General features: G+C 45.1%; 1 protein-coding gene across 1 annotated transcript in view; it reads left to right on the top strand.

Annotated features, from left to right (window-relative positions):
• Nucleotides 1-15,887, top strand: part of abtb2b (ankyrin repeat and BTB (POZ) domain containing 2b) — a 40,599-nt gene that overhangs the window by 16,469 nt on the left and 8,243 nt on the right. Inside the window, exons 2-3 of the mRNA XM_061676595.1 lie at nt 7,692-7,841; nt 12,056-12,266. Coding sequence (XP_061532579.1) covers nt 7,692-7,841; nt 12,056-12,266 — 361 coding nt within the window. The remainder of the gene's footprint in view (nt 1-7,691; nt 7,842-12,055; nt 12,267-15,887) is intronic.

Below are 15,887 nucleotides of genomic sequence, written 5' to 3'. Positions count from 1 at the left end.
ATGTTTGAATGCGTGAACGGAGCTCCCTATGATCTACCAAACATTATTTGGAGAAAATAGAAAAGGAGGATTTGAAAACCATCATAATCCTTCCACAGGACCCCTAGACCCCACCGACCCTAGTCTCCGTCGTTTCTTCTCCTCATTTGACTCGGTGTGATCTGCGTCACGATTATGCTCTCCACGGAATGTTCATCAGGAAAAAGCTGCTTTAGATTTGGTTTTGAATCTCAGTTCTTTGAAACGTCCCATTCTAAGTCTCTGTATCAAAACCGCTTACTCGTTTGTGGGAACCGCGGCACAAAAACCTAGAGTATCGGCGGAAGTAAAAGTCGGAAAGGATTATTATTGTGAACGGATTTGCCTGAGAGCGGAATAAACGGCACGCGCTAAGTCACCTGTCGTAGCGCGCCACTGCTGAATACGATTGAAGTGAGAGCCATAAATGGATGAAAATAGAATCGGATGCAATGAGGGTGCAGTGGTTATCTGTTGTTTCTGTTGATGATCAGGCTGAGGAGGAGTGGATCACTGACAGAATGGGAACAATTTGGACAAAACTCTTTCACGAACAAAGTATGCTTTGTGTCTATCCCGCAGTCCATCGAGATCTGAATAGTGTTGCTTGTTCTTGAAGGCGCGCATAAAACAACCCACTCTTGTGGCCAATAAGGTGAATTCTTGAGGTGAATTTCCTTGTCATTTCATTTCCATTTTCATTGTATTTTTACTTGTCAAGCCCAGCGCTTGGCTGCATTTGATATGGTGCCATCCTCTCGCTATTAAAAGTGGATTGTGTTGTTTGAGGTCGAACGTGTATGTGCTTTTGCGAATGCGCGATGGTTGTAATAGCCACCGTACGTTTTCAGGAAAGGAAAAAAAAAACCCAGCCTTTTTATTGATGTATATCCCCCCTCCCCCTCCCCCCAAGTACTGGACAATAAACTAGCGAAGACTATAAAAACGCATGATCCGCTAACGGTGCTTGGCTGTCCCTTTGCTGCACGCAATGTTGAAGTGGCATCACACATGGAAACAGGGACTCTTGAATGAGAGCAGATACCCACAGGCACCACATTTGGCCTGGAATGTAAACTCTATAAAACATGATTAGAGAGAAAAAGAGAGGGACAGAGAAGTCCGGAGGAAAGAAGAAGAAAGTAAGAGCTTGAAGAAGGGATTTTGAAGTCATGTTTAGGATTACAGTTGGTTGTGCTGAGGAGCTTCGATGATATTTTTCAAGACTGTGGGTAACCAAAACGAGGCTGACAAATCCAATGCCACCTTGCTTGTGCGCAGGCGTATGTACAAGCATGTGTGTGTGTGTGTTTTGAAATGATTGGTTACATTTGGTCTATTTGCATGTGTTGCAAACACTCAATTAATTATGGTGGATTTTCCTTTCTTTCCTTTTTTTCATGACTATTTATTTCTTTATTTATTATTCTGATCACAGCTGTGGTAGACTTTATGATTATTCATTATGCTGTAAGGTTCTGGCCAATGTAATGGTAAGTGAGCCTCTTCATGTCTGAAAAGTTTTACAATGCTGATTTATGAGAATACATTGCAATAATTTCCTTAAGTGACCAAATGAAATATGACTTTTGAAAACGATCCTCGACGGGCAACATCAAACTGGACTATAGGACCTCTTTCCATCACGTTTAGCGTGACTTATAGTTGAGTCGACAGGCCCCCGGTAGCTCTTTGCCGTTCATTTTTATTTCATCTTTTTCCCTTCATGCAACCAACTGTGCGCAGCTCATGAACAGGAACAGCAGAGACCCAGTAAAATGCAAATGTCGTCTCATGAAAAGGTTTTATTTTAAAGTACGCTAATGTTCATCTTGTTTGGGGCCGAGCCCAACTCCCAACGTGCTTCAGGTTCTGTAAATCCCAATTCATAGTTCCAATGCCAACATACAGGTATATGCCTTTCTTTCACAATGACCACATTCAGGAAGCACTTCTTGGCCAAGTCCTAACGCAGTGATTTGGGGAAACCTCCTTCTTCACAGCTGATGAGGTTACTCGTGTTTGTCGCTCCAGCTCACCCACGACCCATGTCACTAGAAGTGTCTGGGGACATTGTGCAGACCTACTGTATAATAAAAGGTCTTCACAATGTTAAGAACCTCACGATTCAATTCTTTAGGTTGCAACTCGATTAGATTGAATATTCAACATCATTTATTGCCTGTATTGCTCCCCGTGTGGCTTCCATGCCGGTCTTTTGTCTGCAGAATATTTGACACCAGTTCCCACGCTTTAGAAATGAAATGAGAAGTGGTCGCTTTGGGAGTCGGAGCATTACGTGTAAGAGCGACTTGGTCTGCCCAATTCAACGACTCCAAAACCGCCGTCTTAACTCTCTCTTCAGCTTTTTGACGGTGACTTTGACATGTTTTCATGTTGGTGTTGTGAATCGTCCATTATCTGTGTTCCGGATTGACACAGTAATCCAAAATGAGCCCAAACTTCAGATTTAAAAGTAGAAGTCACCCACTTCACGCTGCTGCTGCTGCTGCTTGCTTTAGTCGCAATTTTGTCGTTGTTTGGTTGAGTGCAGCTTCCCTGCATACAACGCCAATCGCATGCAAAGTGCCCCCACTTGCCAGGAGGTGAATCGATTCAGATGTTTTGCTGAATCAATATTGAATTGGGGGGGATTGCAATGCATTGCTGAATTGTATTTTACCCATCCCGACCTTATATCATCATCATCATCATCTTCAAAGCATTGTCCATGAAAGGGCATAAAGGTTCCTGCCATTTCGATCCAAACTGTAAGTGTAAGGTAATTGAATGTATGAATGCTTCTCTGTATCCAGAAAAGTAGGTTCAGTTTGTAGACTCGCTTACTTTTCAAACGGATGATTATTCTTAGCCCAAACACAAATAGACCACGTAGGCTTCCTAAATGCTCCTCTGTCCCATTTGAAGACTGTTTAGATAAGGATCATAAGTAGGACCCACCAGGCTAACCAAGCACCTTTTTTCTTTTTTTTTTTTTTTTTTTAACCCTACATGGTGAATCTTTCTGTGTTCAACTGCATAGTTGAAGCAAAGCGAATTGCACAACTTCATAAATCACGTACCCACATCCAGTGCATACCCGTATTTTCACACAGCATCTGTTTATACTCTTAAAATGTGCCTCCAATAAAAGATTTATGAGAGGACATCTACTGATAAAAAAAAAAAAGTGCTGTGGATGAAAATGAAGTGTCTAAAACAGGTGGTCGGAGGCCTTACCGATGGGAAAAGTCAAGACCTGTGAGTGAAGGGTCGCTTCTCGCCCAGCGATCGTACAAACACGACAACGTGTGTATTTCCTCTTGTCGATGTCGAGCAACAGCCCTGTTAAACAGCGTGCCAATGTTGGATTTTTTGACTCTCCATCCTCCGCCCTCCAAACAGAGCGAGCTTATAGCCTCCTTGTCCTAAATAACTGCCCCATTTGCGCAAGAGGAAGTGACTTTGAAGCCCCTTTTTCCTGCCTCTCTGATCCACCCTGTGAATGAAGACGTTGTTCACGTTGCAACACAGACAGTTGTGTGTTTGGACGCGCACAAGGCTCAACACATATATATTTTTCTTTTTTCTTTGAGGAGCAGTTTTGCTCATCAATGACTTCAATTGAGGGGCAACGTTCCAATTTTTTGCAGGTTAATCCCACAGGGACCTGAAGCAAGGGTTTTATGAAACAATACAAATACGACAATGTCACGGGAGTTGAATGTAGTGCTGCACCTATCGAATAGTTGAGTATGTGAGTATCCTACTCAAAATTCTTTTGAATAATCCAGCGTTCCGATAAACGATATTTTTTGTTCAAGCGCAGTAGTAAATGCAAAAGAGAACATAAAACCTTTCACTTCATAACGAACGACAAATTGGTTTCCTCGTTTATATAATCAACTGTTTTTATTTCTTGAATTCACATTGTCCGTAGCAGCTAACTGTATTTTCTTCTCTTCTATTTTAGCATGCGACATCATAATGCAGTCGGTTCATGGCTGTGCGTTTATGAGCTTAGACCAGCTGACTAGGAATAAGACGCATTCTTTATACTACTAGAAGTTTTCAAACTAAAATGAAGACGCCTCGAGAGGAAACCAATACGTGTATTGCTTGCATTTTGACTGCACCGACCGAAAGCCTCGTCCCTTTGGGTCCATGATCTCTCTTATTCTCTTATTCCTCTCCGACCATCTTTTCCACGTTTTTCACCCACATGACTCAAAACGGAGCCACTTACAGATCCGATGGTAATACAGCGGCCATACGTCACGCTGTCTACAGCCCTTCACGGAGCAAAACCTATTAAGTAACATTATGTTTGCTATTGTTGTGTTATACCGTACGTGTGTCACTATTGCAATGAACGGGCCACAAATTTGACGTTGGTCATATTTAACAGAGACCTAGCCCTCTGCAGGGCAAACGTTATGTTAGTACCGTTCTCACCAATTGTTTGACCTGGTCTCGAGTCCGACGCGGCTTCATACTGGGCATCTTCTACGGTGAGCAAGGTCCGTGTGATAACAATTACACAACACGGTGCTTCCTTGCGTTTCAGTCTGAAATGCTCGCACAATTTTCTCTTTTTCTTGCATTTGTTTTCATCATTTTTCCACGCGTCCACCAAATAGCTTTGCTTCTGCCTTCTACTTCCTGGAGCTAGGTGACGTAAGCACGCTGTGGCACGTTTAACGGCCATGTATCCAGCCCAGCGAATCTTTTTGGGAGCGTCTCAATTATCGGACAAACTTAAAAATCTGTGATTGGCAGTTTTGCTTTTCATTGTGTTTTTATGAGGCACGAAATGCACATTTTGACTTCCGAATTCCCTTTTTTTTTAGCGTTGGCACACATGCACGTGCAAAAGCAAGCAAACACACACACACACAGTCAATTCTTTGAGCAAAGCTAATCATGTCCTTGTGTTATTCACACATTCTCTGAGGTCGACAACAAATTAGCACACATCACGGTCCGTGGATGTACTTGCTTGAGAGTTGTGCCATCTTAGCAGAGACGGACATAAAATCAAAGAATCAAGAAAGGTCTGCCTTAAACTTGCTCAAGTTTGACGCATCCCATTTGTGCCGCTTTAAACCATTTGAAGTGAACGTTTGGCTTGGCAAAACATTTTGCGAAATCAAAGCACGACTGCAGTTGACTAGACAGTGCTGTGAGTGAGTGACAGTTTGGCTGAAATATCTGTACGGTATTTCTTTCAGAGATAGTTTGATGGCTGGGCACTACCGTGAGCTTTGTGGTATGTTTGAGCTATAATTTGTAGCCATGATTCCCACATGGCATTTTCAGGGTGAACCTCAGTAATGAAACCACAATGGCCACAAAAGGTTTTTCTCCCTCACCAATTTCACTGTGTTGTGTATTACTGTTTGTCGACGCTCCTCTAATAGTGGTGGATGTGGCGACAGGCCCCGGTTGAATTGTGAATCTCTGTCGGGTCCAGATGACGCAGCAGGCCGGGCTTCCGTGGTAAAGCAAGTCACAGGGTGGGGCTGTGGGAACTCTCGAGGAGGTGACAGTAGATGGTTGTACTCCATTTTGGCTTTCAAGGGTAATAATCTTTCTCTTATTCTATCACAGTAATGTATTCAAAGAGTGTCATCTCAGTGAGAGAACTTTATCTCCTCGAATGCTCCTTGTTTTGCAAGACGAGCGAATTCATGTGTCCGCTCAGTCCCATCAATGCGTATTCTTGCACACATCCACAATCGCAGTAGACTTTTGCACACACTTTCACGCATTCAATTGAGAGACAATATGTCCGAATGATTATTAAGCCTTAGTGGTAGTCATCTCTCTGAAAACAATACAACACGTTTTCTGTGGTCTACTTATCTAAAGGGTAAAGCATTCCAGGAGAGTCTGCAGTATATGAGCATGAACGTAATCAAATCAATGTAGAACAACTCCCTGGACGGTTAAACGTTTTAGAGGTCGAGACGCTTTAGTAACCTGCACGTACGCTTGTGTTTGTTTAAGGCAGTGCAATCAAATAAAACATTCAATTGAAGTAACAAGAGAAGTCAAACCCTTCTCGGTACCATTCCGTGTAGTTGTTTGTGCACGGGGAAGTGTTTTTGTTTGTCTGACGTGTTCTTTGTAATGGTAGCGCTCCGCAAGAGACAGCCTTTTCCTTTGTTTTGGGATGGGGAGTCAGCACATTATGCATGTTGGATTATCCACGGAAAGCGCGACAAAGGCACACACAGAGAGCTGAAGTACCATCATTCCCTTTATCGGGAATGTTACTCTGACAGGGCTACAACATCTGCATGCTTTTCATTCATTCATTCATTTTCCTGACTCTTCGGGACGACAGCTCACATCAGCCAGAGCGTGCAAAGTTCTGGCCATTATGCAATTTATTTGATCTCGCAGTTGACGGATCTTTTATGGAGCGCTAAAGAGATGTGTCAATGCCGGAGGTAGTCTCCGGTTGACACCTGCTTAAAGCTGCGATGGTTGTTGATGACTGCGTGCGTAATATAGCTGGGTGTGTTTGTACGAGGTCATAAAATCAAATAAACCATGAAATGAAAACCGGGAGCCAGTTCAAGAATGCCGTGTAAATTCCACAGAGAAGAGTAATGTTAACAAGCCTGCTGAATTTGAATGAGTAAAACAAATCGCTAAGTATATCAAATTGGGTTTCCAAACATAAATAGAGGGCCACCTCTCAGCTGCGGGCGTGTCGAAAGTCGAACGCGCCCAAAGGAATCAAACGTACGGAGGGGGCGATAGCCGGTATGATGTAAAAGGTGGAATGGTTTTTGGCATGATCATGACTCATGAGCTCTGATTCAGTTTGTGTTCACTCTTGCGTCAGTATACTGTATGACAAGTTCTGAACTGTATTGCAAATGTCACAGGACTCGATTGCATTGTAGTGGATCAAGTTAACCGAAGTACATTTCAAAAAGTTCACTTGATACTGTTCAATGTTAATTTGCCCGCTTGAAAAATATTTTGGCGAGGAGGGTAATAGCTGCCGCAGCCAAACAAGATTCAACGATGTTCGCACTAGTTGAATTCACTTTAGCGGGAAAGCATCAGTCTGATGAGACTGACCCTCATGTTAGCATATCCATGCAGTGTAGTACAGGAAAGAATTCTTTTGTCTCATATTAATGCTACGGCTCAACTCTTGAGAAGCAGGCATTTCCCACCACTGGCTCGCAGTGTTTACTGTTGCAGCAATTGGGACTCAAAGCTTATTGTTAGAATGAATCACTTGTTTGTGAAATCTGTTGTCTTGTAAAAACAAATTGCAAATGCCACATATTATTTTCTTTGTCTGTACGGGTCCGGTGGTTTTGGGGGCGTGTGCGAAGACGCTGCCGGCTTTGACTCGTTCAGTGCCATTCCACTTCATGAACGATCCCGGGCAAACCTTGTATCCACTGTCCCCATCCCCTGTAACCGCATGAGGTGTGAACAATACTATGTTTATTTTCCTGACTGCAAGTCATGCTGCCTTTTGTTTTTAGTTCCCCTCAGTGGTGTGGTTCCACATTACTAGGCCGAGACATCCACTCAGTAAATACCAGTGACAATTCTTCTGTCGGGACAATGCTGAGATTTGTTTGCCTTCCTCAAAAACATGAACCCATCATGAATTCCTTTTCTCGCTGTTTGCCCCATAGGTGTTTTGTCACTGCCGGCCCATTTCAGTCCCTATACAGAGAATCATCAGACGTCTGCGGACTGCAGGGAGGATGCCTATGCCCAGCTGGAGCTCAGGACGCTGGAACAGTCACTGCTAGCTACCTGTGTGGGCAGCATCTCTGAACTCAGTAAGTCACGTCGACTTCAGCACACTGATCCTCTGCGACGTTAAACACAGTCCTGTTGCAAAGCATTAAAAACGGGACCAGCTAGTTCATGTCTTAAATGCTATAAATGATAAAGGGCTGAACTCAGGAAAGACAGGAAGTCTCTGATCTGAAAGATAACATGCAGGTTTTTCTCTTGCTGTGTACTGGACTGCAGTGTTCCCCTGCTATATTTTGATTCACTTTTGTGATATTCCCATTATATCGTGTCAATGTGCGGCTCATTGAGATCACTTTGATGGCTTTTTGCAGCATTCTTTACTTACTGCAATACCCTCCTCGCATGTGGAAAAGGAGAGCCACAGTTGCTGATGCACTTTTCAACTATTTATTGAATGCCGGGAGAACAGTAAAACACAAACACAATAAGCACGTTCACGCAGGAGCTGCTGTCTGCCGCAGCTCACGCTCAGACACTCACAAGCAGACTTGCCACCCGGGCAGGCCCCGCCTCTTAAATTAAATACGCAGTCGAGGTAGATTTTGAGTGTGTTTTAATACATTTCAGTTTGCTTTACACGTTTTACGGGGGTGCAAGGGGGGCGGGGGGTAATTTTGACAAAAATTGAAAACGATATGGTCTCTCTTAGGGTGGAACGGCTTTTGAAAACCGTCTAAACGGTTCGGTTCGGTCCGCATGTGTCCCGTTCGGTTCAGCACGCGCAACTTCCCCCCCCCCCAAATTCATTATCGAGACAAAATATACAGTAGCGCTAATGCTAGCCAAGATGGCAGCACGCACTTTTGAGGCATCGCATTGACTCCCGCCTGAGTAGATGAGCGGGCAGGACGGACCATTCGCGTCATGCTCTTCCAGCGATGCAACAGCCAATCATCTTCGCGGGGCGCATCCTGCCTCGTGTTATACTCGACCGGGATGCTGCAGCAACATATGATTCGCAATCATGCCGCAGCGGCATACGATTTTCTCAAGAGTCGACACATACCAAACTGAAAACCGAGATACGAACCCAAGCGTGGATTTTGTGAAGTGTTCCACCACTCTCTCTATATTGTGGGATTTCACCCATTGCGGGCGGGTCTGCAACACATCACCCCGTACGGGTCTTGGTTCAGTCAACTTGCCTCTTTGTGATCTCAGTCAGCGTGTGACAACACTGCTCCTCTTCAAAGCCTCGGTCCACTCTTTGTGAGTTGTTTCACGGGGAAAGTATGTTCACAACATATTCTAAATGTACTCGACTTGCCGTGTGGTCGGCGGCACGGTGGACGACCGCTTAGCACATCTCCCTCACAGTTCTGAGGACCGGGGTTCGAATCCCGGCCCCGCCTGTGTGGAGTTTGCGTGTTCTCCCCGTGCCTGCGTGGCTTTTCTCCGTGTGCTCCGGTTTCCTCCCACATCCCAAAAACTAAATTGCCCGTTAAGTGTGAATGTTGTCTGTTTCTATGTGCCCTGCGATTGGCTGGCGACCAGTCAAGGGTGTACCCCGCTTCTTGCCCGAAGATTGCTGAGATAGGCTCCAGCACGCTCGCGACCCTAGTGAGGATAAGCGGTACAAAAAAATGGACGGATGGACATGTGGTCTGCTAAAACTGATGTCATGTGATAGTGAATGAAAGCTGGAGTCAAAGTATTTTGAGGTTCTATTTAAGGGGCCACCCAAATTGTGGAAGGAACAGAGTTGCTGAAAAGGTAGCGTAGGATTGTGTACATAGTGGATAAATTATGTTTTGGTCTGAGTAAAAGAGAAAAAAAAGCATGAAAGAGGAAGAGCAATAGGGTCATGGAGCAAGTGCAGGTTAGGTTTCCCCTCCCCAAACGAGGTAACACTTTGCCATTTGTTCCTCAAGCACAAGGCCACGTTCATACGCCGCCGTCGTCGTCAACTGGACATTGAGAAAGTGAACGTGTGCTCTCGAACACAGACGGTTTTTCTCCCACTTGCTCAGTGGACTCTTTGTGCCACACCACTCGAGCGGTATGAATCTGAGCTGCTCTGGGCAGGGCTGGCACGCTTCACACCCTTTCATGCCTACAAACACAAACAGACACACAGGCAGCGTGTTCACTGACTGATACCCGTACATACAACCAAAATACAGAGGGCTTGGCACTCTAATCGGTGGCCAGTGAGACCATACAGACACAGGAGGATCTGTACGCTGGGTTTGGCCAGGCCCATTAAGCGTAGTTAAACCAGATGGAATCCGGATGGCCGGATGCTGGATTTCAGAAGAATTTGGACATACGGGACTAGACTTGCTGTGAAAACGTACATTTCAACATCCTTAAAGGTCCCGTATTTTGGCTCTTTAGACCTCCACAGAGTGACTCTTTAACATGGACTTAGTATAAAAGTGTCAATTTCATTTAAAAAAAAAAAACACCATACAAGTTTACAGAAAAGGCCCCGCCCGCTGGTAGCTACTTTTGTTTGACCCAGTCTTGTATCCACTTTGTCCATATTTGGCGAACACCGCCCCCCTGAATTGAGGCCTTTCGATACCAAGAATGCGTGAGCAATTTAAATTCACATTTCACATGTTGGGCGGCACGATGGCCGACTGGTTAGCCCTGTGATTGGCTGGCGACCAGTTCAGGGTGTACCCCTCCTCCTTCCATGACGAGAGGCGCCAGCCACTAGCCAGCTCCCGCCCGTAAAAAAAAAGTGCGTCGAGAGGCACCGTTTCAGCCTCACTTCAGAAATCAGGAAAACTGAAATGATGAAAAAAGTTTTTCAGCAATTATCTTCAAACGCGGGCGTCACGGTGGCCGAGCGGTTAGCACATCTAGGACTCGGGTTCAAATGGGTTTTTTCCGGGTACTCCGGTTTCCTCCCACATCCCAAAAACACGCGTGGTAGGTTAAACGAAGACTCTTAAATTGCCCGTAGGTGTGATTGTGATTGCGAACGGTTGTGCCCTGCGATTGGCTGGCGACCGCTTCAGGGTGTGTCCCGCCTCTCGCCCGAAGATAGCTGGGATAGGCTCCGGCACGCCGGCGGCCCGCGTGAGGATAATTTGGTCCAGGAGATGGACGACTTTTGAAAATGTAAGTAAAACCGAGTATTTTATCCAGCAGTGACCCCACGGAGCTCTAGAAAGAAGAGATTGAAAGCCACCATTTCCTATGCATTTGACCCCTGACAGCTAGTTTAGGTCCCTAGGCACAATATGGGCTGTAAAGCCAGAGAAAGCCTCCCCATCTTGGGCAAGTATTCTGAGGAGACCTCCTGGGTCGAATGCTGTTAGTGGCTAACACAAAGGAGGCCCTTCAGCTTTAATTGTGGGCTGTTTAAGCAGGGCTAGCCCAATCCCTTTAATGAGCCCATGCACACTGGACAATCCCCGCAGCCCCAACCTCTGTGCTCCCCCGCTCGCGCTAATCCGGTTAGAAACGAGCCCCGCGGTAATCGTACGAAATGAGTGCTGTATTACGCCAAGTCGGAATAGGCCCGTTTCACTCGCCCTTGTTCTTGCGGCCCCTCCTCATCTCCCGCCGTGGACGGCTGATAGTCTAGCCTCTGCTCCTTTCATCTGATACTCGCACGCAACGCTCTCCTCACGCTCCACACTTTCCCTTTCGATTGAGATTCAATGTAGTTCTGTTTGCCAGTGCAAAGTTACACCCGGGAGGATGCCTTGCTTTTTATTGCGGCGATTGCCCACTGTATGCACACTTCAAGACTGAACTCATTAAAACATGGTGTTTACCATTTCAAGTGTCCAGGTTTTGAGTGATACTAATGTCTCAAAATGTTTCACATTTATTCACTTTCGCCAGCAACCCCACAGGAATTGACTAACTCACTGCTTATAGTATATGGCGGATGGAGTGATTAAATAGAATCATGCAGAAATGGATGAACTCTATGATCAATGTATTAACTCCTTCAGGAATTAAAGCGAAGCGAAGATTTATCCTTTCCGCCCGGCTGTGCTTACCGCTAATGACGGATACTGCTAAAGGCAAGGTCCAGAGAGAGTAAGAAAGGAAGGAGTGTTAAATGTAAGTGGTTTAGCAAAAGGGGAGTTCCAAACCCACAATATTCACGCTGAGATCACATATTATCTCCCTGCCACGTGCGAAGGCCCTGAACACCGGCCCACTATAGATACTGTATTGAACACGTCAACTTTATTTTGCCTCACACGTGAATATGCGAGTCTTCTCAATGAATGTAATGTCCACCTGTCCGATGTCTACTCCCCAGGTGACCTCGTGTCTCGTGCCATGCACCACATGCAGCGCCTGAGCTCAGTGCGTCCGGGGCTCAGTCCAGCTCGCCATTCACGCCCCCAGCAGTCCGTGTCCTGGTCGCCTGACGCCCTCCACACCCTCTACTACTTCCTGCGCTGCCCGCAAATGGAGTCCATGGAGAATCCCAATCTAGATCCCCCACGTATGGCACTCAGCAAAGAGAGGCAAGAGCTTTAGTTTTTGACAAATTTGCGTCCGGATTTGAGACAATTTTGTCACGTTTGGTTTTGAGGCCAACTCCAAAATTTGTCAACATTTTTTTTTGTTTCATAAGGCCTCCTATAATCTGTTGTTATAAAAGATGGATGGACGCAACATAAATGATTTACGCATCGGTAACCACTGCCAAAACGTAGGGTGTTTAAGCATGAGAAGTGCCATTTTGCAGCTGGGTAGCTTTTATCCCTCTGCCCTCGTGTGAAATGTCCACTTCAAAATGTGCTCTGTGGGAAAGTTACAGGTAAGCAAGAGCATCTAGGTGATCGAAGTCCCGAGAGTTTACATTTTCTTTCTATTGTTTCGTAGTCGTAACTGAACTCAGAAAATGTGGCTTTAACGACATACTTTACATGCAAGTCAGTTAAAGTAACTGTCCAACTCAAAATTGAGTGAGTGTTATGAAATTAAATGCACATGTAGGCATCCAATACAGCTGTGTGACACACGTTCAAAGTAATTCAAACCATCTCTCGTGTAAAGGCTGCCAAACCGAGTCCTATCTAGACATTTAAATGGGGAGCGTGTGGTTTTGGAGGAGGATATGTTAAGTTTTTGTGATTAAATCAGCCATCACACATGAATCCGCCTGGCTCCCAGAAGTGCACAGACCGATGACCAAACGCAGTCCACGTGAGTAAAGGTGGCCACCTCATTGGTATCAAAGCAAACGTTGTAGCGAATGAAGACTTTACTTATCCTGGCACGTCCTAACAAGTGTTCAGGTTTTTAGTTTTGATGTTGGGTGTCCATCAGCCGAGCTTCTATGTGGAGCGTTAAATGAGTATACGTTTTGTGATCTCCGCTTCGTTCGCTGACTGCTTCTCGTGTTTTTGATGTTAGCACGGAGAGCGGCGGTTGAGGGGGCGTGGCAGGTCAGGCAGGGTTGCTTTCGATTGCAATCGAAACAGACGATCGCTCGTTCAAGATCTGTGGCTGCCTTTATGGAATCTTGGCTGGAAACCCCCGAACCACCAAATCTGTGTGGGCCACATCATCAAGTATTATGTGGCGAGCGCCCTAATTGCCGAATCGTTGCTGGAATGGGAGATACTGGAATAATAGCCGGTTTACAAAGTGCAGCTCACTCAATCAAAGAAATCTCTACATACGACACACTCCGCCCTTTACGTGCAGTGGATTCAAGGGAGCACTAATGGCTAGACGTGGTACAACGATAAGATGCTAACGATGCCGTCATTCCTACATTATATACTATTACACTCCTTCTATGGTGTCCTGTCCTTACAAGAGTAATCCGATTCCAGATCAGTGGGCACATTTACAGCCCACGATGGGGTCTGCATGTGGACCTCATTGAAGTTGGTTGGAATGTAGACTTCAGCGCACTCGGGTCATTTAGGTCAGTGTAGTGTGTGTGGCGGTACTCCGATGAAGAAAGAATCGGAACTTTTCCAGAATACCTGAAAAAAATGAGTCGACTGTCAGTTTTTAGTCAGCCAGTTTGTAGTGAAGAACGCGGCTTGACTCAGAGCTAATATTTCTATGTAAACGAGTGGATGAAAGTTTGTCTGTCCTGCTGTTCTCTGTATGTAGCCTTTGCACGTTGGGTCAGTCAACAAGCCATAAGGGCTATCTGGTTTCACTGTTAACAGGCATCCAGACTTTAATGTTGCAACGACTTTTGACAAAGCTGGGTTTTGGGTTTCATGCTGAGGGTCATAACCCAGACCTGAAGTCAGATGTGTACAAGGGTGTCCGAATACGAAAGAAGCTAGAGATAGACTTGATGACATTTTCTTTGACAAGAGATGCATGAGAGCAGCGAGGGGTTATGGCACAGACCTTCACCTGAAATTGTGGGTCAGAGGTGTAAACTGTACACTAACTATCACACTACAAACTACACCGATCTGTTTGAACTGATGAAGGAGTTTGTTACTTTTACGCACTCAATACACACACTAAAATATCAACTGACAAAATGAATCTAATGGATCAATGAATGTCCAAGTCCTCTGAATGTTGTGTTTTGGCTCCGCATTAGTCCTTGCTTCATGTATGAGGCAAGACGGGAGAACAGGAAGAGAGACAATCGTGCACAAGTGTGCAGGCGGCCAGTACGTGTTGAGAGGATCCCATGAAGAGAGGTTTGACATCTGCTCTGCATCTCTTCCCTCTGAAACGCGGCTTTCTTATCACGCTACACCAGTAGCACTGTAACCAAAATGGCCACCCACCCCCATTTCTTAATATAGACAAACCGCACCTGCTGCCTCCCAAGCATTTCCCCTCAGGCACTCAGACAATCCCTGCAGGTTCCCAACGCCCTCTTGGACCATCCGTCTCTTACTTCTCCTACTCCTCCTTCCCCTTGACTGGTCGTTAACATCACAGGCTGGATGTGCAATAAATAGCTAAATGAAAGACATTTAACCCAATAAATGCACCACATGGAGAGACTGTATTCGTTACTTCCAAAAATGATCTTCAGCAATAGTTTCTTACTAAAGACATACCATCAATGTTCTGAGAATTATTATTATTTATTTTTTTTTAAATACACTTTACTTTGCATATTAGAGACAAATTCCTTGTGTGTTTTGGACATACTTGGCAAATAAAGATGATTCTGATTCTGATATTAACGGACAATATGAATGAACAACAATCACTGAGTAGAAAAATGGTAGTACAGTACAATTATTATGAATAGTAATGATGTTTGCTAGAACAGCTGCACAACAGTGACTCATATGGATCATAGTGTATGCACGGCATCACATAAAACATTACCGGGGGAAAGGCTAGATTGCGTATCGGTTTTCGTATTGCGTATGTGTCAAGCCGCCAGGATGCCATTTGACAGAAAAATAACCTCATCTGTTCTAGGTGTGACAACGTGGGGTTGCGTCATAGGTATATTCGCAATCGTTTGATGCTGGTTTTACTTTAATGTTGAAGGGATAGCTCCTCCCACCATCACTGTGGTGTGGTTCTACAGTATGTTCACCATCAACTCTGTTTTGCGTTGACACTGTGTTGTCACTGTGTGTTTGCCCGGCGACCGGAAATGAACACGCTACCCCATCCCAAACGCGGAAGTGCTCCGTGCGTAGAGTCCATACAGTTCCGATTCTATTACCTCCACCTGTGTTCATTGTATGCGTTGTAGTTCGTCACATCTCCCCAAAGGAATGTTGAAGCTGTTGCTAAGAATCATAGCCCAGCAGGGGTATTGCAGCTTAGTGAGTCTCGATAACACTGTTCAAGCAGTGATTACCATTCACTGTGACTGCTTAGTTGGATCAAAAGCAAACAAGAATAAGACCCACAGTGGCCATTGTTCAAATAGACACTACATGAGAAGAAAAGGAATACAGAGCAGAAGGCACTGATAAAAGATAACAAGACGAGACATGGTCAGTTGGTGTGATGGACAACGGAGAGAGAAACAAAGGGCAGAGGTTGTTAGTCCATCAAACAGTCTGATAGGGCACATTTCATAGCGCACCTCTCGACTGGTCTTTATTTTTATACTCCTTTGTGACCAAAGCTACTTTCTTCAACTGCTGTCAGGGTTAGATCCTTTTTGTCGGTCACATCTA

The sequence above is a fragment of the Phycodurus eques genome, chromosome 5, assembly GCF_024500275.1.
Source record: "Phycodurus eques isolate BA_2022a chromosome 5, UOR_Pequ_1.1, whole genome shotgun sequence".
NCBI classification, from domain to species: Eukaryota; Metazoa; Chordata; class Actinopteri; order Syngnathiformes; family Syngnathidae; genus Phycodurus; species Phycodurus eques.
Note: the sequence above shows the minus strand (reverse complement) of the source record. Positions and strands in the feature narration are given on the sequence as shown.